At 41.7% G+C, this 27,676-nt stretch overlaps 1 protein-coding gene across 3 annotated transcripts in view; it reads left to right on the forward strand.

Annotated features, from left to right (window-relative positions):
• The window catches only part of dnaaf9 (dynein axonemal assembly factor 9), a 253,896-nt gene that overhangs the window by 149,826 nt on the left and 76,394 nt on the right, over positions 1–27,676 (forward strand). For all 3 annotated transcript variants that reach the window (XM_078554544.1, XM_078554554.1, XM_078554564.1), the window contains 2 exons: positions 15,678–15,824; positions 25,437–25,525. In XM_078554544.1, the coding sequence (XP_078410670.1) occupies positions 15,678–15,824; positions 25,437–25,525 (236 nt within the window). The remainder of the gene's footprint in view (positions 1–15,677; positions 15,825–25,436; positions 25,526–27,676) is intronic.

Genomic DNA, 27,676 nt, shown 5'->3' on the forward strand with positions numbered 1-27,676 from the left:
GAAATGTAGAAACAATGTGGAGAATAATTACAGATTTCAGGATAGACTGGTAAGGTGGGCAGATACATTTTTTAAATTCATTCATGGGATGTGAGCGTCGCTGACTAGGCCAACATTTATTGCCTCTACCTAATCTCCTTAAGGAGATGGTCGTGAGCTGCCTTCTTGAACTCCCTGCAGTCAATGTGGTATAGGTGCACCCACAATGCTGTTAGGGAGGCAGTTTCAGGATTTTGACCCAGCGACAGTGAAGGAACAGCGATATATTTCCAAGTCAGGATGGTGAGTGGCTTGTAGGGCAACTTCCAGGTGGTGGTGTTCCCACGCGTCTGCTTCCCTTGCCCTTCTAGATGGTGGTGGTTGTGGGTTTGGAAGGTGCCGTTGAAGGAGCCTTGGTGAGTTCCTGCAGTGCATCTTGTAGATGGTACACACTGCTGCCACTGTGCGTTAGTGGTGGAGGGAGTGAACATTTGTGGATGTGGTGCCAATCAAGTGGACTGCTTTGTCCTAGATGGTGTCAAGCTTCTTGAGTGTTGTTGGAGCTGCACTCATGCAGGCAAGTGGAGAGTATTCCATCACACTCCTGACTTGCACCTTGCACCTTGTAGATGGTGGACAAGCTTTAGGAAGTCAGGAGGTGAGTCACTCGTCACACAATTCATAGTCTTGCTCTTGTAGCCAGCCCGGATCAGTTTCTGGTCAATGATAACCCTCCAAATATTGAAAGTGAGAGATTCATCGTTGGCAATGCCATTCAATGTCAGAGGAACCGATAGAAACAAAAAACTACTGCGGATGCTGGAAATCCAAAACAAAAACAGAATTACCTGGAAAAACTCAGCAAGTCTGGCAGCATTTGGGGAGAAGAAAAGAGTTGACGTTTCGAGTCCTCATGACCCTTCGGCAGAACTTCGGAAGTTCTGCCGAAGGGTCATGAGGACTCGAAACGTCAACTCTTTTCTTCTCCCCAAATGCTGCCAGACTTGCTGAGTTTTTCCAGGTAATTCTGTTTTTGTGTCAGAGGAACTGATGTTGGAAATGGTCATTGTCACACAGTGCGTGTGGCACGAATCTTATTTGCCAGCTGTCAGCCCAAGCTTGCATATTGTCCAGGGGTTGATGCATTTGGACATGGGCTATTTCAGTGTCTGAGGAGCCATGAATGGTGTTAAACATTGTGCAATCATCAGAAAACATCCTCGCTTCTGACCTTATGACGGAAGAAGGCATTGATGAAGCAGCTGAAGATTTTTGGGCCTAATACACTACTCTGAGGAGCTCCTGCAGTGAAGTCCGAGACTGAGGTGATTGAGCTTCAACAGCCACAACCATCTTCCATTGTGCTACATATGACTACAACCAGTGGAGCGTTTTCCCCTGATTCCAATTGACTCCAGCTTTGCTTGGGCTCCTTGATGCCACACTTGATCAAATGCTGCCTTGATATCAAGGGCAGTCACTCTCACCTCACCTCTGGAGTTCAGCTCTTTTATCCATGTTTGAAACAAGGCTGTAATGAGGTCAGAAGCTGAGTGACCCTGGAGGAACCCAAACTGAGCTCCAGTGAGCAGGCTATTGCTAAGCAAGTGCTGCTTGATTGCACTGTTGACGACCCCTTCCATCACTTGACTGATGATCAAGAGTAGACTGATGGGGCGGTAATTGGCTGGGTTGGTTTTGTCCTTTGTGGATGGGACATACCTGGGCTGTTTACCACATTGCTGGGTAGATGCCAGATTGCTGCGCTGGAACAGCTTAACTAGGGGCATGGCAAGTTCTGGAGCACAAGTCTTCAGTACTATTGCCGGAATATTGTCAGGGCCCTAGCTTTTGCAATAGCCAGCCCCTTCAGCCGTTCCTTAATATCACAGGGAGTGAATTGAATTGGCTGAAGACTGGCATCTAAAATACTGGGGACATCTGGAGGAGGCTGAGGTGGATTGTTGCAAATGCTTCAGCCTTATCTTTTGCACTGATGTGTTGGGCTCCCCCATCATTGAGAATGGGATATTTGCGGAGCCTCCTGCTCCCGTGAGTTGTTCACGACTGGATGTGGCAGGACTACCAAGCTTGGATCTGATCTGTTCTGTTGAAGGGTCATGAGGACTCGAAACGTCAACTCTTTTCTTCTCCGCCGATGCTGCCAGACCTGCTGAGTTTTTCCAGGTAATTCTGTTTTTGTTTTGGATCTGATCTGTTGGTTGTGGAATCGCTTAGATCTGTTTATAACTTGCTACTTATGCTGCCTGGCACGCAAGTAGTCCTATGATGGCAGATGAAATTTTACATGAAGTATAAATTTTGGTAGAAGAATGAGCAGCAATGTGACGTTAAAATTTAAAAAGGGCACAGGAACAGGGAGACCTGGGGCTTTATGTATACAAATCTTTGAAGGTGGCTGGAAAAGTTGAAAAGGCTGGTTTTAAAATAAAAGCACAAGATCCTTGACTTTATAATGAGATGTGAATAGATTTGAAAAGCAAGAAAGTGCTAAACTTTTATAAAACGCTGATTAGGTCCAAGCTGAAGTATTTTCAATTCTGGGCACCGCACTTGAGGAAGGAACCCAAGGTCTTAGATTCTTTTCTCCAAGATTCTTTTTTTTTTCACTACTTTTGTTCTTTACATTTGTATGGCCGTTTGTGTTTTCTTCAAGTTCTTCTGCCAATGAGCCTTTTCCTCTTCAAATGTCTCCTAGATGTCATTTATTGAATATCCCTGAGCCACTTTGAATTTGAGAGATTTGTTGGAAACTAGAGAGAGTTTAAGTTATTTGTATTTTTAAGTGTTAGGAATGAGTTTTGGCTCTAAGTTTCAGTTTGATTTGTATTTCTGTATTTGTATGTTAAGAACTTGAGGGGAACTTGAGTCTTACTTTCAATTTAAAAGATGTGTGCATTATAAATGGGTTTTACGACTCTTGAAGGGAAGCTAAAACAAATACGAGGTAGCAAAAACTGTGGACCAGAGAGTGGAACAGGAAAGGCCCCAAGAGGACAGTTAAGTCAAAGGACAAGAACTGGAATCTGGAAAAGATCCTGTTAAGTGAAGTTGAGTGAGGAGCAGAGAAAGGCTCCAGGCTTAAAGGGAGAAAGCTTCAGGATGCAAACATAAAGCAAAATAGGCTTGTGAGAAGCCAGAAGATCCAAGAAGACCAAAGGTCTCTAACTTTTTACTGTGGGCACCTGAAGCAGCGATGTTCTGTTGGCATGGATGAGTGTCTCAGGGAGAGTGCACGGAAGGCACAGCTTGAATACATGTGGCGACCAGGGGAGACGAACATCAAAGGAGAGTTTGAAACCCTGGAGGTGGACCCTTCTAGAAGGTGTCTGAGACAGAGCGTCATTTAGGCAAGTTTGTCGAGAGTGGAGATTGGAAACCCTCATGTGAAAGAGTTCAGTGAGGCTGGTTGGCTCACCGTGTGACAACAGTCTGGGGCAGAGTTGATGAGAGATCCATAGCATCTGTTTGGGATAGCATCTGTCACTTGGTTTCAGAGTGTGGTGTGCCTGACCACAGGTCACCTAACGGTTTACATGGACTGTGTACTTGTTGTGACCATGAGAGTATAAGATAGGCTTTGTAACTTGTGTTATCCTTAACGAATCTCTATATATCTGTCAAGGTATAGTTGTGGGTGAAGGAGTATTGTAATATAGTTCATCTATCTGAATGCACATAGCATTCATAACAAAGTAAATGCATTGATGGCCCACGTTGAAGTAAATAAGTATGACCTGATAGCAATTTTGGCAACATGGCTGCAGGACGACAAAGATTGGGTCCTTAATATTGAGACGTACATGACATTCAAGAACAATAGGGAGCTAGGTAAAGGTGGAGAGGTAGCACTGTTAATCAGAGGGCATTGGTGCAATAGTCAGAGATGACCTTGTTTCAGGAGCTCAGGATATAGAATCACTTTGGGTGGAGATGAGGATTAGTAGGGGAAAATAGTCATTAGGTGGAACGGTCTACAGGCCCTCTAATGGTAGCCACAGTTTAGGACAAAGTGTTCAAGAGAAAATATTGTGTGGTTTTGATAAAGGGACGGCAATAATCATGGGTGATTTTAATCTACACACAAGCTGGAAAAACCAGATTGGCAGTAGTGGCCTGGATGAGGAGATCTTGGAATGCTTTTGAGATGGTTTCTTAGAGCAGCGTGTTCTGGATCCAACCAGAGAGCAGGTTATATTAGACTTGGTATTGTGTAATGTGACAGGATTAATTAATGACCTCAGAGTAACGGCACCCATAGGTTGCAGCGACCACAATATGATTGAATTTTACATCCAGTTTGAAACGGAGAAGAGTGGGCCGAAGACTAGTATCTTAAGCTTAAATAAGGGCAACTGTGTGGGGATGAAAGCTGAGCTAGGTGAAATGAACTGGGAAACTTGGCTAGAGGATAGATCAATAGAGAAGCAGTGGCAGATATTTAAGGGGATATTTCAAAATATTCAGAATAAGTACATTCCTACTATAAAGAAAAATTCTAAGGGGAGGACCCACCATCCGTGGTTAACTAGAGATGTTAAGGAAAGCATCAAACTTGAGGAAAAAGCATACAGCTCCGCAATGATGAGTGACAGGACAGATGATTGGACAGAATATAAAAAATGGCAGAGAATGACTAAAAGGTTAATCGGGGAAAGAAATTGGATTATGAGAGGAAGCTAGCTAGAAATGTAAAAACAGATCACAAGAGTTTCTACAGGTATTTAAAAAGGAGAAGAGTAAGTAAAATGAGTGTTGGTCCTCTAGAGAGTGTCAGTGGAGAGTTAATAGTAGATAATAAGGAAATGGCAGAAGAGATGAACAAATATTTTACTTCTGTGCTCACCATAGAGGATACAAAAAACATTCCAATAATAGCTGCAAATCAGGAGATGAATGGGAGAAAGGAACTTGGTGAAATTGAAATCACTAGGGAAATAGTACTGAGCAAATTTGTGGAGCTGCAGGCTGGCAAGCCTCTGGTTCCCAATGGACTACAACCTAGGCTCTTAAGAGGTGGCTAATGAGGTAGTCGATGCACTGGTGTTAATTTTCCAAAATTCGCTAGATTCTGGAAAGGCTCCATCAGATTGGAAAATAGCAAATTCAAGGAGGGAGGGAGGCAGAAAACAGGAAGATTGGTTGGCTGGCAGAAAGCAATAACTTTCCTTCTTTCATAAGAAGTGGGGATGTTTGCTGATGATTGCACAATGTTCAGCACCATTTGCGGCTACTCAGATACTGAAGTAGTCCATGGCCAAATGCAGCAAGACCTGGACAATATCCAGGCTTGGGCTGACAAGTGGCAAGTAACATTCGCGCAACACAAGTGTCAGGTAATGACCATCTCCAACAAGAGAGAATCAAACCGTCACCCTTCGATGTTCAGTGGCATTACCATCACTGAATCCCTGACTTTCAACATCCTGGGGGTTACCATTGACCAGAAACTGAACTGGACTAGCCATATAAATACTGTGGCTGCAAGAGCAAGTCAGAGGCTAGGAATCATGCGACGAGTAACTCACCTCCTGACTCCCTAAAGCCTGTCCACCATCCACATGGCACAAGTCAAGAGTGTGATGGAATACTCCTCACTTGCCTGGATGAGTGCAGCTGCCACAACACTGAAGAAGCTGGACACCATCCAGGACAAGCAGCCCACTTGATTGGCACCACATCCACAAACATTTACTCCTTCCACCACCGACACACAGTATCAGCAATGTGTACCATCTACAAGATGCACTGCAGGAATTCACCAAGGCTCCTTAGACAGCACCTTCCAAACCCACGACCACTACCATCCAGAAGGGCAAGGGTAGCAGATAGATGGGAACACCACGACCTGGAGGTTCCCCTCCAAGTAACTCACCATCCTGACTTGGAAATATATTAACGTTCCTTACTGTTGCTGGGCCAAAATCCTGCAACTCCCTTCCCAACAGCATTGTTGGTTTACCTACACCACATGGACTACAGCGGTTCAAGAAGGCAGCTCACCACCACCTTCTCAAGGGCAACTAGGGATGGGTAATAAATGCTGGCCCAGCTGGCGAAGTCCACATCCTGTGAATGAATAAAAAAAAAATATGTATAAATGGGTGTTTTTCAGATTGGCAGGATGTGACGAGTAGAGTCCCACAGGAGTCTGTACTGGGGCCTCAGATTTTTACGGTTTACATCAATGACTTAGATGAGGGCAGTGAAGGCATGGTAGCTAAATTTGCAGATGACACAAAGATAGGTAGGAAAGTATGTTGTGAAGATGACATGAGGATGCAGATGGATATAGATAGGCTGAGTGAGCGGGTAAAGACCTGGCAAATGGAGTTTAATATGGGAAAATGTGAAGCCGTACACTTTGGCAGGAAGAACAATAAAGAGTATTACTTAAATAGAGAACGGCTGCATAATTCTGAGGTGCAGAGGGATCTCGGTGTTCTAGTACATGAGTCACAATAAGTTAATATGCAGGTACAGCAAGTATTTAAGAAGGCTAATGGAATGCTAACATTTATTACCAGAGGGATTGAACATAAAAGTAAGGATGTTATGCTACATAGCATTGGTGAGACCGCACTTCAAATACTGTGTGCAGTTTTGCTCTCCTTATTTAAGGAGGATGTACACGCATTGGAGGCAGTTCAAAGGAGGTTTACTAGATTGATACCTGGAATGAGCAGATTGTCTTAGACAGGGCTTGTTTCCACTGGGCTTTAGAAGAGGGAGGGATTGAAGTATACAAGATCCTGAATGGCCTTCAAAAGAATGTTTCCTTTTGTGGGTGAGTCCAGAACTAGGGGGCACTGTTTTAAAATTAGGGGTCGCCCTTTCAGGACAAAGATGAGGAGAAATGTTTTTGTCTTGAGGTTTGTGCGACTTTGGAACTCTGCCTCAGAAGGCGGTGGAGGTGGGTCATTGAATATTTTTAAGGCAGAGGTCGAAGAAGGGTCATATGGACTCGAAACGTTAACTCTGTTTCTCTCTCCACAAATGCTGCCAGAACTGCTGAGTTTTTTCAGCATTCTCTGTTTTTGTTTCAGGTTTCCAGAATCCGCAGTACTTCGCTTTTATGTAGATAGATTTTTGTTCGGCAAGGGAATTAAAGGTTAGCAGGGTTAGATGGGAATGTGGAAATTGAAACACAAGAAGATCAGCCATGATCTTATTGAATGGCGGAGCAGGCCTGAAGGTCTACGCCTGTTCCTATTTCTTGTGTTCATTTTCTTGTTTAATAAATGCTTAATTCTTTTGCTAGAGTTCATCAGCTGACTCCTGTGACTCTGTTCATTAGCCGCCCTGCATGTTCCTAAACAAAAAATAAAAGCTAGGATTTATCAAGCCGGGTCCCATCCTGGGACCTGCCTTGTTCAGTAGTTACATCAGCTGAGATCATAACAGGTTGCATTTATATTTGTCTGCATTGCCTCCTGAAAATAACAAAACAGCCTGATGTCTGTACTGCTGAAAGTTCTGAAGGCATCTAAAGCTCTGTAAGATCATAAGAAGTAGGTGCAGGAGTAGGCCATTAAGTCCCTCAAGGCTGCATACAATAAGATTGTGGCTGATCTAGGGCCTTAATTTCACTTTCCTGTCTGCCCTCTGTAACCCTTAACTCCCATGTCAGTCAAAATGTATTTAACTCAGCTTTGAATATTTTCAGTGACCCAACCACCACTGCTCGCTGGTGAAAATAATTCCAAACACTAGCAACCCCCTGAGAGAAAAAAATCCTCATCTCCACCTGAATGGGGGACCCCTTATTTTTAAACTGTACCCCCTAGTTCTAGATTGCCTCACAAGAGAAGACATCCTTTCATCTCCCCTGTCAAGTCCCCTCTAAGTTTTATATGTTTTACTAAGATTAGCTCTCATTCTTCTAAACTCCAATGAGTATAGACCCAACCGGCTCAACCTTTCCTCATAAGACAAACTCCTCGTCCCAGGAGTCAGCCAGGTGAACCTTCTCTGAACTGTTTCCAATGCAAGAATATCCCTCCTTAAGCAAGGTGACCAAAATTGTACACAGTACTCCAGGTGTGGCCTCACCAATGCCCTGGACAATTGTAGCAAGACTTTCCTACTTTTATGCCCCATGCTCCTTGCAATAAAGGCCAAGATTCCGTTTGTTTTCCTAGTCACTTGCTGTACCTGCATGCTGACTTTTTGTGATTTCATGTACAAGAACATCTGGGTCCCTCTGTACTGTAGCATTCAGTAGCCTCCCTCTATTTAAATAATAATCTCCTTTCATTTCAGCCAAAATGGACAACCTCACATTTTGCCACATTATACTCCATCTGCCAAATGTTTCTCTCTCACTTAATGTATCCATATCTGTTTGCAGACTCTTTGTACCACCTCACAATTTGCTTTCCCACCTATCTTCATATCGTCAGCAAATTTTCATCCAAGTCATTAATATAGTTGGTAAATAGTTGAGACCCCAGCACTGATTCTTGTGGCAATCCACTAGTTAACAGTTTCCCATCCTGAAAATGACCCATTTACCTTGACAGTCTGTTTCCTGCTAGTTAACCAATCCTTTATCTGTGTTAACACCGACAATCCCAACACCATTAGCTCTTGGATTATGTAGGAACCTTTATGTACATCTTATCAAATGCTTTTTGAAAATCCAAATCCATCTACTGGTTCTCCTTTATCCACCTTGCTTGTTACATCCTCGAAGAGCCCTAGTAAATTATCAAACACCATTTCCCTTTGTTGGAAATATATCGCCGTTCCTTCAGTGTTGCTGGGTCAAAATCCTGGAGTTCCCTCCCTAACAGCACTGTGGGTGTACCTATACCACAGAGACTGCAGTGGTTCATGAAGACAGCTCACCACCTTCTCAAGGACACTTAGGGATGGACAATAAATGCTGGCCTAGCCAGCGAAGCTCACATCCCATGAACAAATAAAAAATAGCCATTTTGACTCTGCCTGATAGTATTATGATTTTCTTAATGTCCTGCTACTACCTCTTTAACATTGAATTCTAGCACTTCCTGTTGACAGATGTTAGACTAACTGACCCAAAGTTTCCTGCTTTTGCCCTCCCTTCTTTCTTGATTAGAGGTGTTACGTTTGCAGTTTTCCAACCCATTGGGACCTTTCCGGAATCTAAGGAATTTTGGAAGATTACAACTGCCTCTGAGCCATTTCTTTTAAGGCCCTAGGATGTTGGGCATTGGGTGCAGGGGACTTGAGCTCCATTAGGTTTCCCATTACTTTTTCCATAGTGATAGTGATTGTTTTAAGTTCCTCGCTCGCTTTTCCCTCTTGATTTTCTGTTATTCTTGGAATGCTTTTTGTGTCTTTTACTGTGAAGATGGATACAAAACACTTATTCAAAGTCTCTGCCATTGCCTTATTTCACATTATTTAATTCCCTGGTCTCACGCTGTAAGGGACCAATGCTCACTTTAGCTATTCCTTTTTATATACTTATATACTGTCTGTTTTTATATTTCTTGCTAGTTTTCTCTCATATTCCAATTTCTCCTTCTATTACTTTTTTAGCCATCCTTTGGTTTCTAAAATTCTGCCAATCTTCTGACCTACCACTAATCTTCGCAACATTGTGCACATTTTCTTTCAATTTGATACCATGCTTAACTTTCTTAGCTAGCCACAGATGGTGCATTCTGCATTCTTCTAGTAAAGTCTTTCTTCCTCAACTGAATATATCTTTGTTCAGTGTTATGAAATATCTCCTTGAATGTCTTCTGCTGCTTTTCTACCATCTTCCCTTTTAACCTATTTCCCCCCTCCACTTTAGCCAACTCTCTTTATATTCTCGTAATTATCTTTCTTTCAGTTTAAGACATTAGTTATGGATCCATGCTTCTCACTCTCAAATTGAATATGACCTTCCATCATGATAAGATCACTCTTGCCTAAAGGATCCTTTACTATGAGGTCTTTAACTAATCATGTCTCATTACACATTAGCAGGCCCCAAATAACCTGTTTCCTGGTTATTTCCAGAACATATTGTCTAAAAAGCTGTCCCAAATATACTCTACGAACTCATCCTCCAGGCTACCTTTGCCAATTTGATTTGTACAATCATTATGAAGATTAAAGTGACCCATGATTATTGCAGTATGTTTCTTTCAAGCCCTCAATATTTTTGTCGTCCTGTGTAGCTCCTGTTAGAGGGCCTGTAATATACTCCCACCACTGACTTATTTCTTTTTCTATTTCTTGTCTCCACCCAAATTAATTGAACATCTTGATCTTCTGCACTAAGATCATTTCTCACTACTGCACTGATCTCATCCTTGATTAACAGCCCTACCCCACCTCTTTCTTTCTCCCTGTTCTTCCGAAATGTCAAATCCCTTGAATATTCAGGCCCCAGCCTTTGTCACCATGCCTCTGTAATGACTATCATATATCCTACTCATTTATTTCTATTTGTGCTATCAATTCATCCATCTTGTAGTAGATGTTGAGAATATGCAGATTAAGAGCTTTTAATTCTGTCCTTTTAGAGTTTTTTTGCCTACTCTAACCTCCTTGCTTGTGTATTCTTATGTTTGTATGCTCTGTCTATTCCTGTCACACGCTGGTTATCATTACCCTGCACTTTTGCTTTGTCCTTTCTCTTTAGCTTCCAAATCCCCTCTCATGTGAACCTCCCACCCCCTCCCCTGTTTAATTTAAAGCCCCCTCTACAGCCCTGACTATATGATTCACCAGTATTCTGGTCCTAGCGCAATTCAGGTGAAGGCTGTCCCAAAGGATGGTTGTCTTCGGCTCTCCCTCTCAGACTACCTTTTTTGTGTAAAAGGTCAGAACGGTACCTCCTTCACTACACCAAATTCCCTCACTTACCAAATTCTCAAACTTATACTCTGTCTTGAGCTGCATTCAATCTTCGTGCTTGCTTATTTTGTGCACTTAGCAAGACCATGTGCGTTTACACTAGCTGAAATTTTACAGAGCTGAGACGGGCACTGCTGGCTTGAGAAACTAGTTTGAACTAGCTACCTCATTAACAGACTGTAGCTTTCTCTCCAGCAGAGAGCTTGTTTATCGCTGACCATGACTGAAAGAAACAACTATTTTTAACAATAAATTGTAGTTAAATGCTAAATGCAAACTTGGCTAGATTTTAGGAAGAGATTAACTGTTAAAATTCCTCACTTATCAAATTCCCAAGCATACACTCTGTCTCAAGCTGCAATCTGTCATGAGCTTCTATCTTTATGCTTGCTTACAGTGGATGAAGAAAAGGTTGGTCTTTTAAATTTCATGACAGAATTGCATGCTGTTGTGAGAAAAAATACTTACGGCAGTTACTTTCTAATAACTGGAGAAGCCTAAATCATTTTTCATGCACAATTGATTGGATACTTTTATAAAATATTACAGTCAGATATTTTTGCTTGCAGAGTGCTTTATGGATATCGGTAGGCCAGTTGATGAGGCGTAGTTGTGTTTTCAGTGGGTATCTGACAATTTTTTGTGGAAGTAATGGAAAAGGAAGGCTTGTGAAATAGATAACACCTTGTCTGTCCATATTGAGAATTGGTTTAATAACATAATTCCAAGGGCAGTGATAAACTAAATTCTGTCTAGAAAATATTATCAGTGCTATTTCATAGCTTCTGCCCTGCAAGTCTTTCTGTTCACAATAAGGATTGGGATATTAGAAAGGTTAACTACTTAAAGTTGATAAGTCACCAAGACCAGATGGAATGCATCTGTGGATACTGAGGGAATTAAGGGTGGAAATTGAAGAGTAACTGACCATAATCTTCCAGCCCTCCTGAGGTACAGAGGTGGTGCCAGATGGTGGAGAATGGCAAATGTTACAACCTTGTTCAAAAAAGATTGGACAAGTATGGATTAATTAAGGAAAGCCAAATAGATTTGTTAATGGCAAATCGTTTTTTTCTGACTTGCTTGAGTTTTTTGATGAGGTAACAGGGAGGGTTGATGTGATATATATGGACTTCCAAAAGCCACATAATGGGCTTGGCAGTAAAGTTGAGTGACAGGAAACACGGCTTTGAAGGATGATTGATTGTTTTTCAGACTGATGGAAGTACATAGTGGGGTTCTGCAGGGGTCAGCATTAGGACTACTGCTTTTTTTGATATGTATTAATGACCTGGACTTGTATAGGGCACATTTTCAAAGTGTGTAGATGGTTCAAAACTTGGAAATGTTGTGAACTGTGAGGAGGATGTGAGATATGTGAAATGTTTCATTTTTGTAGGAAGAATGTGGAGAGGCATTATAAAATAAAGGGTAAAATTCTAAAAGGGGTGCATGAATAGAGACCTGGAGGTAATTGTGCATAGATCTTTGAAGGTGACAGGACATATTGAGAGAGCTTTTAGCAAAGCATGTGGGAGCTTGGGCTTAATAGAGGCATGGAGTCCAAAGCAAGCAAGTTATGATGAACCTTTATGAAACACCGGTTTGGCCTCAAATCAAGTATTGTATCCAATTCTGGGCACTGCACATTAGGAAGAATGTGAAGGATTTAGAGCAGGAAAGATGTAGAGAATGGTTCCAGGGATGAGGGGCTTCAGTAACGTGGATAGATTTGAGAAGCTGGGGTTGTTCTCCTGGGAGAGAGAGAGAAAGTTGAGACCAGATTTGACAGAGGTGTTGAAAATCATATGGGGCCTGGACAGTTGATAAGAGAAATTGTTCTCATTGGTGGAATGGTCACGAATTAGAAGACACCAGCATAAGGTGTTTGGCAAAAGAAGCAACAGTGTCATTAGGAAAAATGTTTTTATGCAGCCAGCGGTTAGGATCTGGAATGCACTGCGTGAGACTTTGGTGGAGGCAGATTCAATTGTGGCTTTGAAAAGGGATAAGCACCAGAAGAGAGAAAATTTGTGGGGCTATTGAGAAAGATTGGGGTGGAGTGGGATTAGCTGAGTTGCTCTTGCAGAGAACCGGTACAGACATGCCTGGCAAATAACCTCTATCCTGACTGTAATCATTCTATGATTACACATTGATTGTGAAACATAACAAGAAGCAGGTAATTGAGCCTGTGCTACATTGGCATAACATCATCCCCCATTCATGCAGCATGTTATCTCTTGGAAGGGGCGAAAACAAGGGGGAAAAAGAAATATTATGACAATTTAGGAAATTAACAGTATTTTTTAAATGTAGACACTGCTTCAGGTAAATAGCACAACCAAATTGCATTCAGCAAGATTCCACAATCAGCCATCTGAAAGTAATTGGCTAATCTCTTTGTTACGTTGATTTAGGAGTAAATATTGGTTAGGATGCTGTATGAAATCCTCTATTTGAATAATGCCATGAGATCTTTTGTGTTCACCTGAGAAGGCAGAAAGAACATTAGTTTAACAGCTCATCATCTGTAGTAATTGTGGTATAAAAACTAGTTGGGTAAGCCATTGTAATGAGTATTTAGTGTTGTGAGTAATTTTTTTTTGCTTATGGGATAAATTCCATACTCAACATTTTCCATTCGGTACTTCATATGAATTTCTCACCGTTATTAAATAGATGTAAGGGAGGAGATAATGAGCTGCAGTGATGCAGGGCCGAAGAGAAATACCACTTTGCAGATAACTATATGAATAGTGATCTCGTTTCTGTGGAGTGGATAAATTATAGTGGAATTGTCTTCTCCTTTGTCAGTAGCATATGCTCACATCGGTTGACCTTGATCAAAATGAATGTTTGGAAGACTTCACGATCTAGATTTAGGACAATTAAGGGTTGGCTGATCATGTGAAAGAAAATGCAGGAGGTAAATGGTTAAAGAACAATGTTAAACTGTAACACATTTATTTTATTCATAGACCTGTACAGTCAAACTCTAGGCATTGGGTAATGTGATTCTGTAGCTGAGAAGCGTACTTGCAAATTAAGTTCCATTTATTTTTGTCAGATGCCTGCTAAGTAAAAAAAAAAGAACAGATGTGACAATTTTTCCTCCCCTTTACCAGTTTGTTTGCCATCCCTTTAAATGCCTGCTTTTGCATCCATCTTGCTCCTCTTGGTTAGAGTTGGGAAATGATGTCTGCTTATTTTGCACGATCCGAAGAGGCAGATTTGTGGAATATTTAAAAAGGGACTGTCTCAAAAATGTACTTTTTCATATGTATCAAAGTTTTTATTTGGATTCTTTGGGTAGAAACAGCATGTGACTGGTTGAAACCTGTGTACAAACAGTAACCTATGAGATGAAATGTTAAATCAAGGCTCTGTCTACCCTCTCAGGTGGCCCATGCACTATTTCAAAGAAGAGCAGGAGAGTTATCCCTGGTGTCCTCCCAATATTTATTTCTCATTCAACATCTCAAAACCAGATTATCTGGTCGTATCAATTTGCTGTTATGGAAGTTTGACTCAAATTGGCTGCTGCGTTTTCTACAGCAATGACTACAATTCAAAATGTACTTCATTGGTTAGGGTTAGGGTTAATGCGGTTGTAAAGCTTTGGGACATCCTCTGTGTTTGTGAAAGATGCTAAATCAATGCAAGTCTTTTAATATTATTTCCTGACTTCTCTGAACAAAGCCTCTGTTAAACAATCTATCTGCTAAATTGAGATTTTTTTTTAGCCAAATACTTCCACACTTGTCGGTATTTTGTCCTTCAGGAGTTCCTATTACAAATTTCGGACACTTTAGTGCCTATTGGACCAAATGTTTAAAGTCCATTTATTTCCCTTTTTCTATGTCATTATTAGTTAAAGATGCAGTGGTTGATTTTCCCCTCAAAAATGCTCCTGTTTGAGATATTTATAGGGTCAATATCTCCCTTTTCTGCATCTTTAGTAGTTGAAATAAAATCCTTTCTGTGTGTAGTAATATTCTCTATTGGGGGAGCTGATTGGTGATTTCACCATTTAAAATTTTGATCCTCTTGTTCAATTTGCTCTGTGACTTTGTCACTCCCTATCTCTGATCTTCTACAGCTCCCTTATTAAGGAAAAACTGTTTCCAGCGTCAGAAGGGCTGGCAACCAGAACACATTTATATCATTGGCAAAAGAACCAGAGTAATATAGGGAGTGGGGGAAATAATTATGCAGCAAGTTATGATGATTTGGAATGCGTTGTCTGATAGGGTGGTAGAAGCAGATTCAGTAGTAATTTTCAGAAAGGATAAACACCCGAATTGGAAAAAAAAATGCAGGCTCTGGAGAAAGGGCAAAAGATTGGGACTAAATTGGACTGCTCTTGCAAAGAGCTGTCACAGGTGCAATAGGCCAAATGGTCTCTTGCTGTGCTGTATCATAGAATGGTTACAGTGCACAAGGAGCCTGTTTGACCTGTTGTATCAGTGCTAGCTCTCTGCAAGAGCAGTGCATATACTGCCACTTCCCTGCCATTCCTTCATAGCCCTGCAAATTGTTCCTCTTCAAATAATGATCATTCTATTCCAGCAGCCAGTTAGACTGGTCCTTCATAGCTTTTTAAGTGTTCAATGTTACAAATATAACCGTATTTGATAAAATAATCTAGGCAGTTGTCACAAATGTTGTTTCATTGCTTTTAATACATAAATTAGGTGAAAAAAAATCATTCCTTGACTGTGATATTGATTTTTCACTGATAAATTCGATAAAGCACTTGAATCAGAGTTTTGCCCCAGACCAGATACTGATTTTGAGGCTATGTGTAACTAATGTATTTGTTTTTAATGCTCTAGAATTCCCCAGGTGTTGTTGCTGTCCTGATCATTGAATACAAGAGATCGTTGCTTCCGCATCTGCCCATTCATTTACACACCGCGTCGAATTGCCTGATGTTTGCACTTATGCCAAGGTCAAAAATCTATAAATCCTTTTACTCTCAGGTAAGAACATAAAGACAAATGGTGAATGATTTCCAATAATCAAATGTTTCCTTAAACTGCCTCCTTGTAACATGGGCAGAAATTGATAGTTTCCAAATTAAAGAGTTTATTACAATTTTAAAAAATGACAACCTAATGTATGTACAATTATTGCTATAACCAATAACTGATCTAAAAAATAGTTGGTACCTGATAAAATTAATGAACTTCTCATTATCTGTACTTAAAATCAATGTTCCCTTTAAAATTTAGTTGTTGTGCTGGTCAATTTTCTTTCAGTATGTGACCCTTTTTTTTTTACATGGCCATACACGTGTGATATTTATCATGGAATAAGGCTTAGTGTTGTTGGCTGTTAAGCAATCATAGAATTGCTATCAGTAACTAATTTCCCTTTCCTTTTCTTCCTTCCTTCCTTTTTCTCCTGATATTCTTGAGCCATCAGAAAAAAAACTGTCCAAATAATTTTACTGAGTGGATATATTTCAAGCAGTAACTGTCTGAAAATTGTGGTGTTCAGTCACCCACTATCCTGATGAATTATTTGTGTGCCTGCCAGTCACCTTAGTGGGGCTATAGTGGGGACAAAATTCAGCATTTATTCATTATGCCATTCAATTTTTGCCTCCTGAAGCGACTGAGTTTTTGTGCTCCCTATTAAAATAAAACACTTTTTAATCCTGGTCTGTTCCCAGTAGCTGCACGGTTACGTAAAGATGACTTGGCTGACTCCTGGATCGAAAATGCTTTATAAAGATATTCAAACGGTTACTCCTTCATGAGTCAGAACCCTATTAACCATCCTGCAATATAGGATATCTTGACCACAAACTCCTAGGAACAGCATAAGCAGCAACATAGTCTGCCTTGGTTAATATATCCTTCTCCTGAGACACCTCGTATAAAATTCAGCATTTATTCAAATTGCAGTCTATGCTGTATTTACTGAGAGTGCGTTTTTCAAAGCTAAAACTGAACCCTTAAGCTAATCCTTTTTTTTTTGCTTTCACGAGTTATTTATAGTTTATTGTTTAGCCTATGTTAACCTGCTTATGTTGCTGCAATTGCAGCACATTATCTCAAATTAATTTTGTATCCAGATGCACAAAGCATTTGTAAAGTCACAAAATTTGTTAAGTATCCAGTGGTCTGGGTCTTGAAACTCTTGTTTGACAATTATATGAAGTCCTGGATTACGTTATCAAGGAATACAGATGTTACTTAGTAAGGCATTAGTCCAACTCCATTTGGACACATAGAAGTTACAAACAAATAATTCTAAACATGTTTACCCACTTTTTGTCACCTACCTGTTCAGTCTAACTTGAATATTAACATACGGCAGAATTTTCCAGCCTGTTGAAGGCTGGCTCAGGGGCGAGCAAGAAGGAAAATTCACAAAAATTGATGTTTGAGCAGGACCCTAACATGATCCTGCCCTCTGCTGGCTTTCCTTGGGGAGCGATTGAAAGAGAGTAGGAACTCCCATTGAGGTTGTTACGCCAATTATTTTCTGTTATAACACTGAATCCTGGATTTTCCAGCCACGGAATGTGTTTTCCAACCTGTCAGCGATTTACTAAAGTCGCCAAGGTAAATGCACTGCAGGAAGTGGCTCTTCAGTGAAACTGACCAGCTCTGAAGGCTTTGATCAGTTACACTGAAGAGCTCCAGCCATGTCCATTACCAGATGCTGTTCAAAGCTTTTCTGAGTGCTTTTGCCAGTTGATAGTTAATTGCTATCTTCACTCACCTTTAGCTGCACTTCCCTGCTGCCAGTCTTCACCACAGCAGGGGGGCAGTTTATGAAGCTCTACCTGCCACTTCTGTGAGGGGCAAGAGCAGAGGCCACACCCCCAAGCAACAACAGCTATCTTCTCCTCAGCGACATGCCCTCCAGTGGGCAGTTGGGAAGGACAACGTAATCCAGCTGTAAGGAGGCAAGTCCCTCCGTTCCTCCCCCCCCCGCCCATAAACGGAGAACTACATTCAGGCAGAGAATCAAATCTTCTGACATGTTTGAAAAACAGTGTCTCAGAGGCTCAGGCTGTCACAGCAGGTAGCTGCTGGCATCTTCAACCTTCTGGAAGAAGGCCTCCTTCTCAGTGGACCAGGTAGGCACACCACCCTCCCTCCACTATCTACTCTTTCTCTCCCCCCCCCCCCCCCCAATATCTTTTTCTCTCACCAAATTGTGTGCTCTCTTCTACAAGAGTGCTCACGGTGACTTGTGTGCAGAGGAGGGAGCAGTACCATTTGTGAAGGATGACTGAGGCTTGGGTGAGTGAGAGTGTTGGCTGTTCAGGTAGGGTTGTAAGGTGCCTTCAGAGTGTGGAACAAATGGAGTTGCAAGCTGTGTTGGCTTGCCTTGTGCTTTACTGGAGGATGCTGCATAGACTATACTGTGGGACTTGGCACTTGAAAATGTTAGGCTATTCGCTGTTGTCCTTGCCTTCCTCAAGTTCTCGATCCTGTTATTGCACTGCCACCAAATTCTAGGACCACACTCTGCCACTGACTTCTTCCACAACTCCCACCAGTGTCTGCTGAGTTACAGGGGATGTCCTCTTCCATCATTCCGGAACTCACTTGACTGCAACCCTCAGCTTCCGCAGTAGGACCTCCAACTAAGAGTGATACACGAGTGGTTGGGAGGGAGGGGTGGGGTGGTAAGGGGGCAGTGAGGAGGCAGTCTTCCCACCATTCCTGTAGTTGCTGCAAACTGAAAAACCCAAGTGCCACTGAACTTTTCTGACACATGCTGTGTAGAGTCCTTTTAATTAGCAATCCTTCTTTTCACAGAATGGTTGTGTTGTTCCATTTGCCCTCCCTAATTGATCAGGTAGCCTGGAGGCAGGATGAAAATTCATTTGCTCTAGTAAAGAGCAATTACCATGCACACTGTGCAGAGAGTCAGATTCCAGACCCGGAAATGTTCATGCCATTGCGACAGGGACTGAGGTGCTACAATTCCACCCAAAGTTTCTGCCTTAACCATAAAATCATAAAACCATAAAAAAAATGGTTACAACATAGAAGGAGGCCGTTTAGCCCATTATATCCTTGCCGGTTCTATGCAAGAGCAACTCGGCTAACCCCGTTTTCCTGCCTTTCCCATAGTCCTGCAAATTACTTTTCTTCAGCGGAGGCACGAGTCATAATTTTCCAATTCTCCCTAGATTTAGAGGTGACGCCTGAGGACTGCAGAATTACAGATGCTACACCCTCAATCAAAAAACGGTACAAGGATAAGCGCAGCAACTATAGGCCAGTCAGTTTAACCTTGGTGATGGGGAAGATTTTGGAAATGTCAGTCACTTGGCCAAATGTGGATTAATAAAGGAAAGCCAGCATAGATTTCATGAAGGCAGATCTAACCAAATAAATTTTGTTCTTGACCTCTTCAGCGTACGCTTTCTCTCCAGCACTTATAGTCTCCTTAGTAAATGCTGCCACTCCTTCTTTCCTTCCTTCTCTAACTTTCCTAAACACCTTGGACCGGATTTTCATCTCCTAATGGAGGTGCGAATTGGGTTGCAAAATGCTGAATTTAGTTGTATTTCACTGGAGAAATGATTTCCCTCACCCTTCCAAACCCCTCTCCATTTCGTGTATGGGAAGGCCCACATATGCACCTCTTACAAGATCAGGGTCCCCATTGTGAGACCACAGGAAAATTGTTTTTCCTCAAAAAACACACCTTGGAGAGTTCATGACTGCTGGGTAAGCCTGCTGAGGAGTCCAGAACATTCTGAAAGGTAAATGTAAAATGATTTGCCATCTTCAAAGCCACTATTAGATGCTGTATTGTAATGTAGATGTGTTTTGATGCAGTGATACATCATAGTGATCTGTCCTGCAAAGGTAAGTTGACCCTTACATTGACCAGCATTGTGTAATTGTTGTCATGCGTTTTAGTACTTTTCTAAATGCCAAAAGTACTGTAATGCATTCGGAAATATATTTTTTAAAAACCCTATCTGCCCCTGCTGTCATGTTTTGTGCAATGATATAGGTCTACTGACATCTCTGGCTATTTAAAAAACACTGCTTTTGAAAGTTGAATAAAATCTCTGCACCTGCTCCCTCCATTGATTGACAGACACACTGCTCTGAAATGGAAATAGGAAACCATTCTTTCTGTCTATCTCAGGAAATGTAGCTGGAAGCTTTTGTTATGACAGCTGTTGCGATTATGAACACTTGGCTGGGTTTCAATATCTGTTACTGGTTTTAGCTCAGCAGGTGGTGTATTAATCCAAGAATAGTTTTTTCCTCTATCAATGAGAGTGTATTTGAACTTGAGGCTTTATTAGATTGTTAGAGGTTTAATTTTTTTCCCAAAGATTTTAAAATAATTCCTATTGCTATTGCATGGCCCCTGAGGACTCTGCAAAGTTATCATAATCTTTTGTATGCTGGATTTGGAGCAACAACTATAATTTTACAGGTGGTCAAGCCAGGATATTATGTCAAGTGTGGTGTGTATTGCTGTAATACCTCCTTCATATTTGAGTCAGACATTGAGTCATTATGTATTCCATGGTTAGTCCTGGAACATAGGAACAGGAGGAGGCTATTCAACCTGTCGAGCCTCTTCTGCCATGCAATACAATCATGGCTGATCGAACACTTCAATGCCTTTTACCTACACAATCCGCAAACCTTTTACGTTATTGTTAATCAGAAATCTATCAATCTCTACCTTAAACATACTCAATGACTGAGCTTTCACGGCCCTTTGGGGTAGAGAATTCCAACGATTCACAACCCCCTTGAGTGAAGAAATTTCTCCTCGGTCCTAAGTGGCTTCCCCATTATTTTGAAATTGTGTCCTCTGATTCTAGACTCCCAACCAGGGGAAACACCTTACCTGTATCTACCCTGTCTATTCCTTTGAGTATTTTGTAGATTTCAATTAGTTCACCTCTCATTCTTCGAAACCCGAGAGAATACAGGCCCAGTTTGCCCCGTCTCTCTTCATAAGACAGCCCTGCCATCCCTGGAACAAGTCTGGTGAACCTTCATTGCACTCCCTCTATGGCAATAATATCCTTTCTGAGGTAAGAGAACCAAAACTGCACACTTCAGGTGTGGCCTAACCAAGTTTCTATACAATTGAAGCAAGACTTCACCACTCCTGTACACGAATCCTCTTGCGATAAAGGCTAACATTCCGTTAGCCTTCCTAATTGCTTGCTGCACCTGCATTTTAGCTTTCAGTGACTTATGGACAAGGACACCCAAGTCCCTTTGTACACTTACGCTTTTTCATCTCTTACTATTTAGGAAATACTCTGCACATCTGGTCCTTCTACCAAAGTGGATAAACTCACATTTTTCCACATTATATTCCATCTGCCATGTTCTTGCCCACTCACTAAGTCTGTCCAAATCCTCCTGTAGCCGCTTTACGTCTTTCCCACAACACAAATTCCTGCCTGGCTTTGTATCATCCGCAAACTTGGAAATGTTACGTTTGGTCCCCACATCCAAATCATTGACGTATATTATGAACAGCTGAGGCCCAAGTACTGATCCTTGCGGAACCCCACTAGTCACAGCCTGCCAATGCGAGAATGCCCTGCTTATTCCCACTCTCTGTTTTCTCCCTATTAGCCAATCCTTAATCCATGCCACTATATAGCCTCCTATTCCATGTGCTTTTATTTTGCTAATCAACCTCCTGTGGGGGACTTTATCAAAAACCTTCTGAAAATCCAAGTATACTACGTCTATCAACTCTTCTTTATCAATTTTATTATTAACATCCTCAAAAAACGCCAACAAGTTCGTCAAACATGATTTTCCATTCGCAAATCCATACTGACTATGCCCAATCGGATCATGATTATCCATGTATCCATTTATCACATCCTTTATAATAGATTCAAGCATTTTCCTTAACTTCTGATGTAAGGTTAACAGGTCTGTAGGCCCCTTTTTTCTTTCTCGGAGGGAATAATGGGATGACATTGGCTAGCTTCCAATCTTCAGGAACCATCCCAGAATCTATAGAATTTTGGAAAATGATCACCAATGCATCCACTATCTCTTTAGCAACCTATTTCAACACTCTGGGATGCAGAATATCAGGTTCTGGGGACTTATAAACTTTCAGTGCCCTTAATTTCTCCAATACAACCTTCTTAATTTTTATTTTCCTTCAACTCCTCATTCTCCCTAGCCCCTTGGATCTCCAAATCTGGGAGATTTCCTGTATCTTCTTCAGTGAAAACAGACACAAAGTAATCATTTAGCTTCTCCAACATTTCTCTATTCCCCATTATAAATTCTTCTGACTCTGCCTGAAATGGACCCACATTTTTCTTAGCCAAATGCTTCCTTTTTTATATACCTATAGAAGCTTTTACAGTCCATTTTTATGTTTCTTGCTAGATTACATTCATATCCTATTCTCCCTTTACCAGTGTCTTGATCTGCCTTTGCCTTTGTAAAAACCTCCCAATCCTCAGGTTTACTACTACTTCTGGCAACTTTATAAGCCTTTACTTTTAATCTTATACAGTCCTTAACTTCCTTTGTCAGCCACGGTTGACTGACATTTTTTGGGCTTTCGCACCTTGAAGGAATGTAAAGGTGCTGTAAGCTATGTAATAGTTCTTTGAAGACTATCTATCGCCAGATTTTTATTGAATTCCAGTTCCACCATCTGCTGTGGTGGGATTGGAACCCAGGTCCCCAGAGTATTACCCTGGATTTCTGGAATACTAGTCCAGCGACAATAGCACTACGTCATCGTCTCCAGTCACAACAGTGACTCCAGCTGCCGCTCAAGTTCCAAAACCTGGAGCTCAAGCTTGTGCAGCTGGTGACATTTCCTACAGATGTGTTTGTCAGGGACACATGGTGCGTCCACGACTTCACACATACCGCAGGATGTACACTCCACCTGGCCGATCTGACCTGCCATCCCGTAACTCTAAAAACTATTTATTACGCTTGAGTAAGTAGAATGAGTAGAGTAAATTACTAGTAACTTAACTTTGCTATATTTGCGCTAACTTTATCTTTCTTTGGTTTACTTTATTACTTTATTTCACTTTGACTTAATTTAACTTTACTTCCCTACTGCTAGTGTTCCTTACTGAAATCCAAGTAGCTACTTCTTTATAAATGATACGTTTTTCTAGTTTTAATCTATTTAAACATTCTCTGTAACAGCAGCTTCTCACCTACCAAAGAACTTACAGTTTTCCTGTGATGCCACTCCTGGATGTTTTTCAAACTCGGCCTGCTGCCTGAGTTGAGGTGTCCCCCGCAGGTCTGGTTGTCTCTGCTCCAGGGAGGTGGGTGAAGGTCCCGAGCCTCGCCCTCTATTTATCCGCTGCCCGAGTAGTGGTGCCCTCCACTGGTCCGGCAGTGTCCTCTCCCAGAAGGTGAGTGAACACCCCGAGCCTCATCCTCTATTTATCCATTGCCCGAGTAGAGGTGTCCCTCGCAGGTCCAGCTGTCTCCTCGCCTGGAGACTGGATGATGGCAGTAGCAGGAGAGGTTTTAATTTTCCATTTGTGCAACAGGTATCTGCAAGTGCCGTGGTTTCTATGAATGCGCGTTTAGGGAGGCCCATGGGCTTCATGGGAGATGAAACCAGGGATCTTTTGTGTTGGGTCTCTCACGAGGTGTTTATTTGTTACGTTTTGTGAGGACCTTTCATTTTTCCAAGCTTCTTCAGAGTGAAATCACTTTGCCTGAGGGTTGTATGCATGGATCAAAAAGGGCTTAGTGACTTCAAGCGGAGGTGAGAGATGTTGGTGAGACCCTGGTGGATGGGGGTGGGGGCGCACTTGTTTTCTTAGATCAGCTGAGCTTCCAGGAAGATCCGCTGCAATGTGTGCCAGCATGGATAACCAGAGTGCTGGGGTCAACTTGAGGGTCCCACTGATGCAACTCACCGTACATAGTGCATACTGGGCTAGTGGCTATGGAGGATACATGGGGCATGGAGGTGGCATGGATGATCTGAGGGGTTATAGGGGGTGGTTGGGGGTTGAGGGGTAAGGTTTAGGGGGCTCTAAATGATATTGGGAGCTGGGCTGCTGTGTTGCAGAACCGAAGCAAACCTTCTAACCGGCTTGCCTCTGCACCTACACTCCTCACACACTCCATTGTGGCTCCAAAATGCACTGCAAATGCGAACCTAATCCTTCTAACCGGCTTGCCTCTGCACCGACACTCCTCACACATTCCATCGTGGCTCTGAAATGCACAGTGAATGCGAACCTAAACTCTGTGTGAGAAAGACAAAAATCCCTGGTAAGTCATACATGGGTTGACTTGCATTTCGGAAAGTGCACAGGTCGGGTTTTCCCGAGCCCACGTGAAAATCCAGGTCCTTGTATCCAGGAACATTTTGTACCCAGTTTTGCCCTTTTTTTCAAGCTGGTATCAGTTATCACCAAAACATTATATTCCCATGTGGCTATCTGCACCTGCAGCTCACTGACTTTATTTACCATGCTTGTGCATTGGCATACATGCACTGCAAATCCTATTGCATTCCCTCTTGGCCTGATCCTACCTAATACATTACTATTTCTTAATCTAATGCTATCTGCCTCTCCCAATCTTCACAAACCTTGATGCTCTTTTCCAATGCTTTGTCCTGGTTCCCATGCTGTTTTTAACACAGATAATAAAAATAATGTTTTGGAGGAACAAACATTGATTGAATTCAAAACTAAATCAAGCATAGTAAATTTAGGCAAATTTTTGAATTTGCCTCCGTATGTCATTGGAATAATCCACCAGTGGTTTCTGTTGTGTAGTTTTGTTGTGCACTGTTGGTGGTCTCAAATGAAACCACGTATTGCAGTTTCAATTATGGTTCTAGATTTGCTCTTCAATCATTTGTTGTGAGGGCATTGTGCTGAATGTGTAAAGTCATACAGATGCAATTGAAGGTGTGATGAATAGTGGTTGGAGAGGTGGGTATCTCTGAAATGTAACTCAATGCATGGTGCTGAGAATGTTTAAGATTTGTCACCTTTGACCGTAATACTTGGGCACAAATAAACATAAATAAGCTGAAATAAATTCCATATGTGCAATGATGGATGATAGAATCAGAATCATAGAACGGTTGCAGCACAAAAAGAGGTCATTCAGCCCATCATGTCTGTGCCAACTGTCTGCAAGGGCAACATAGCTAGCCCCACCCTTTCCCCATAGCCCTGCTAACTGTTTCTGTTCAAGTGCTTATTCAATTACCTTTTTGAAAGTCTGGTTGAATCTGCTTCCACCACACTCTCAGGCAATCCATTCCAGTTCCTAACCGCTCACTCTGTAAAGAAGTTTTCATGCCGCCTGTGGCTCTTTTGCAATTTTTTCAAAGAAAGGCCAGTTTTCATGTTGTACTTCATATGCTGAGTTACTGTAAATTCAGCTGCAAGAAAATTGGTAGAAATTGTGTATATTCAAGGGACAAATGGTGTTGATACTTCCACTGAAGTCTACTGGTATCTTTAAGGGATCGTCTTTATCGTATTATGTGGCCAAGTGGTTAAACAGAGAAAATTGTATGTACTTGAGAAACGTCTATTTTCTTCTCCTAAAAATAGCTTTAAATTTGATCTTGATTTTACATTGTAGGTGATGTCTCCATGGCAGCAGGCGGGAGAGTCAGGGATTACACTAAAAATGTGTGAGAATAATCAGTTATCTGAAGAGCAGAGAAAGCTGTAAGTAATTTGTTTAACCAGTCAGGGATATTGAAAATTAAAGCAAGAATTAAGCGTACTAAAACAATTTTCTTAAATTTACATTTTGTCATTTTATCTCTCATATTTCCACTGTTGCCTTTCAGGCAGTAGGTTCGGGACTCTATAAACTGCTTTCTTTCCAATAATTACCCAAATTTATCCTTTTGATTGGCTGACTGGAAGCACATCTATTTCAATTTAAGCAGACTTGTTCAATGCACTGATTATTCCTTACACATACGCAGAGGAACCCAACCACCTCATTGTGCAAAACTTAAAAGTCATAGCATCATTATAGCTCAGAAGGAGGCTATTCAGCCCATCGAATTCATGTTCTCTAGAACAATCCAGTCGGCCTCATTCCCCCCCCCCACTCAATCCCCATAGCTCTGCAAGTTTATCAATTCTCAAGTGCCTAAACAATTTTCATTTGAAATAATAGATTGTCTCCACTTCCAGCACCTTCACAGGCAGAGAGTGTTCCAGGCCATTATCACATTCCCACTCTGCATCTCTTGCCAAAAAGTTTAATTTTGTGTCCACTAGTCCTTGTATCATCAGTTAACGGGAACAACGTTTCTTTGTGCGTCTTGTCTAAACCTGCCACAATCTTGTACACCTCTACCAACTCTCCCATCAACCTCCTCTAATCCAAGGAGAGCAACCCCAGCTTCTCCAACCTAACCTTGTAGCTAAAATCACGAATCACAGAACCTTTACAGTGCAGAAGGAGGCCATTCGGCCCATTGAGTCCGCACTGGCTCTCAAAGGGCATTCCACCTAGTCCCACTCCCCTGCCTTATCCCCATAACTTGCACATTATTTCTTTTCAACCCCTGGATCCATTCTGATAAACCTTTTCTGCGCCCTCTCAAGGAGCCTCACATCTTTCCTAAAGTGATATAATCAGATCTGGTTGCAATTCTCTAGGGGCTGCGTTTAATGTGCACTTGCCAGGCATGTTTTCGGCAGGCGGGGCACATAAAAAAGGTCAGGTAGCTAGCCCACCACCTTCCCACTCACTCCCGAGCTCACGCTCATAACATGCTAGTTGGGCAGGCTGCTAATTTTGGTATTTGCCCATCAAATATGAATAAATAATTAACTGTTGTTTCGGCTTGTTAACAAGCCTATTGACCTGAACAATACGTTGCCCACACCATAACTTGGAGTGGGCAACCCATTTCTGAAGGCCAACACGAACAAAGGCAGGAACGAAGAGGGAGTGGGCACCTCTTTCGGGGATGCCCTGCACACAGGGCACCCCCACGCTTACTTCCATGCCACCTGCCTGACAGACTGACAGAACACTGTCCCCGTCTCTCATCTCTCCGCCGCAAATTTTGAAATTTTTCTCTGTATTCCAATATACATGTCATTTATATAAATCAAAAAAGCAGTGATCCTAGCATTGACCTTTGGGAATCACCACGATCTAACATCTTCCAGCCTGAATGACAAACATTCACCAGGACTCACTGTTTCCTGTCCTTAAGCCAATCTTTTTTTTTCCAAAATGACACTGACCCATGACTATTCCATGAGCCTTAATTTTGCTAACCAGACCTTTCCGTGGTACTTCATTAAATGCTTTCTTAAAACCCACATAGAAAATAACCACTGGCATCTCTTCATCAACTTTCTCTGTTACTTCATCAAAAAAATTAAATTAGATTGGTCAAATGCAATCTGCCTTTTACAAATCTGTGCTGGATCTCCTTAATAAACTTAAACTTCTTCAGGGGCCAGTTAATTCTTTTTATGCTTATTGATTATTGTGCCTTGTTTAATAGGGAAGCATTATAAGTCATGATTAGAAAGGCTTCTAAGAACAGATAGTTGGGGTTATGCTTGTGAATACACCACGTTGTCATTTACACCTCCTCCAGCCCCATCTTCTGTTTCTTTACCTGTCCCATTACCATCCACTTTTGCCTTGCACCATAATCCCTTTTGCCATTTTATCTTTCCTGTCTTCCGCCCTATCATAGACCTTCCTTTTTTGTTCTTTTTTACCTTCCCCCTCCCCTGCCTCTGTACTTGCTTAGAACCTATTACGTCTCTAACATTTTACAGTTCTGATAAGTCATTGACCTTTGTTTCTCTCTCCACAAATGCTGACAGGTATAA

This window comes from Cetorhinus maximus, chromosome 1, assembly GCF_964194155.1.
Source record: "Cetorhinus maximus chromosome 1, sCetMax3.hap1.1, whole genome shotgun sequence".
Classification (NCBI taxonomy): Eukaryota; Metazoa; Chordata; class Chondrichthyes; order Lamniformes; family Cetorhinidae; genus Cetorhinus; species Cetorhinus maximus.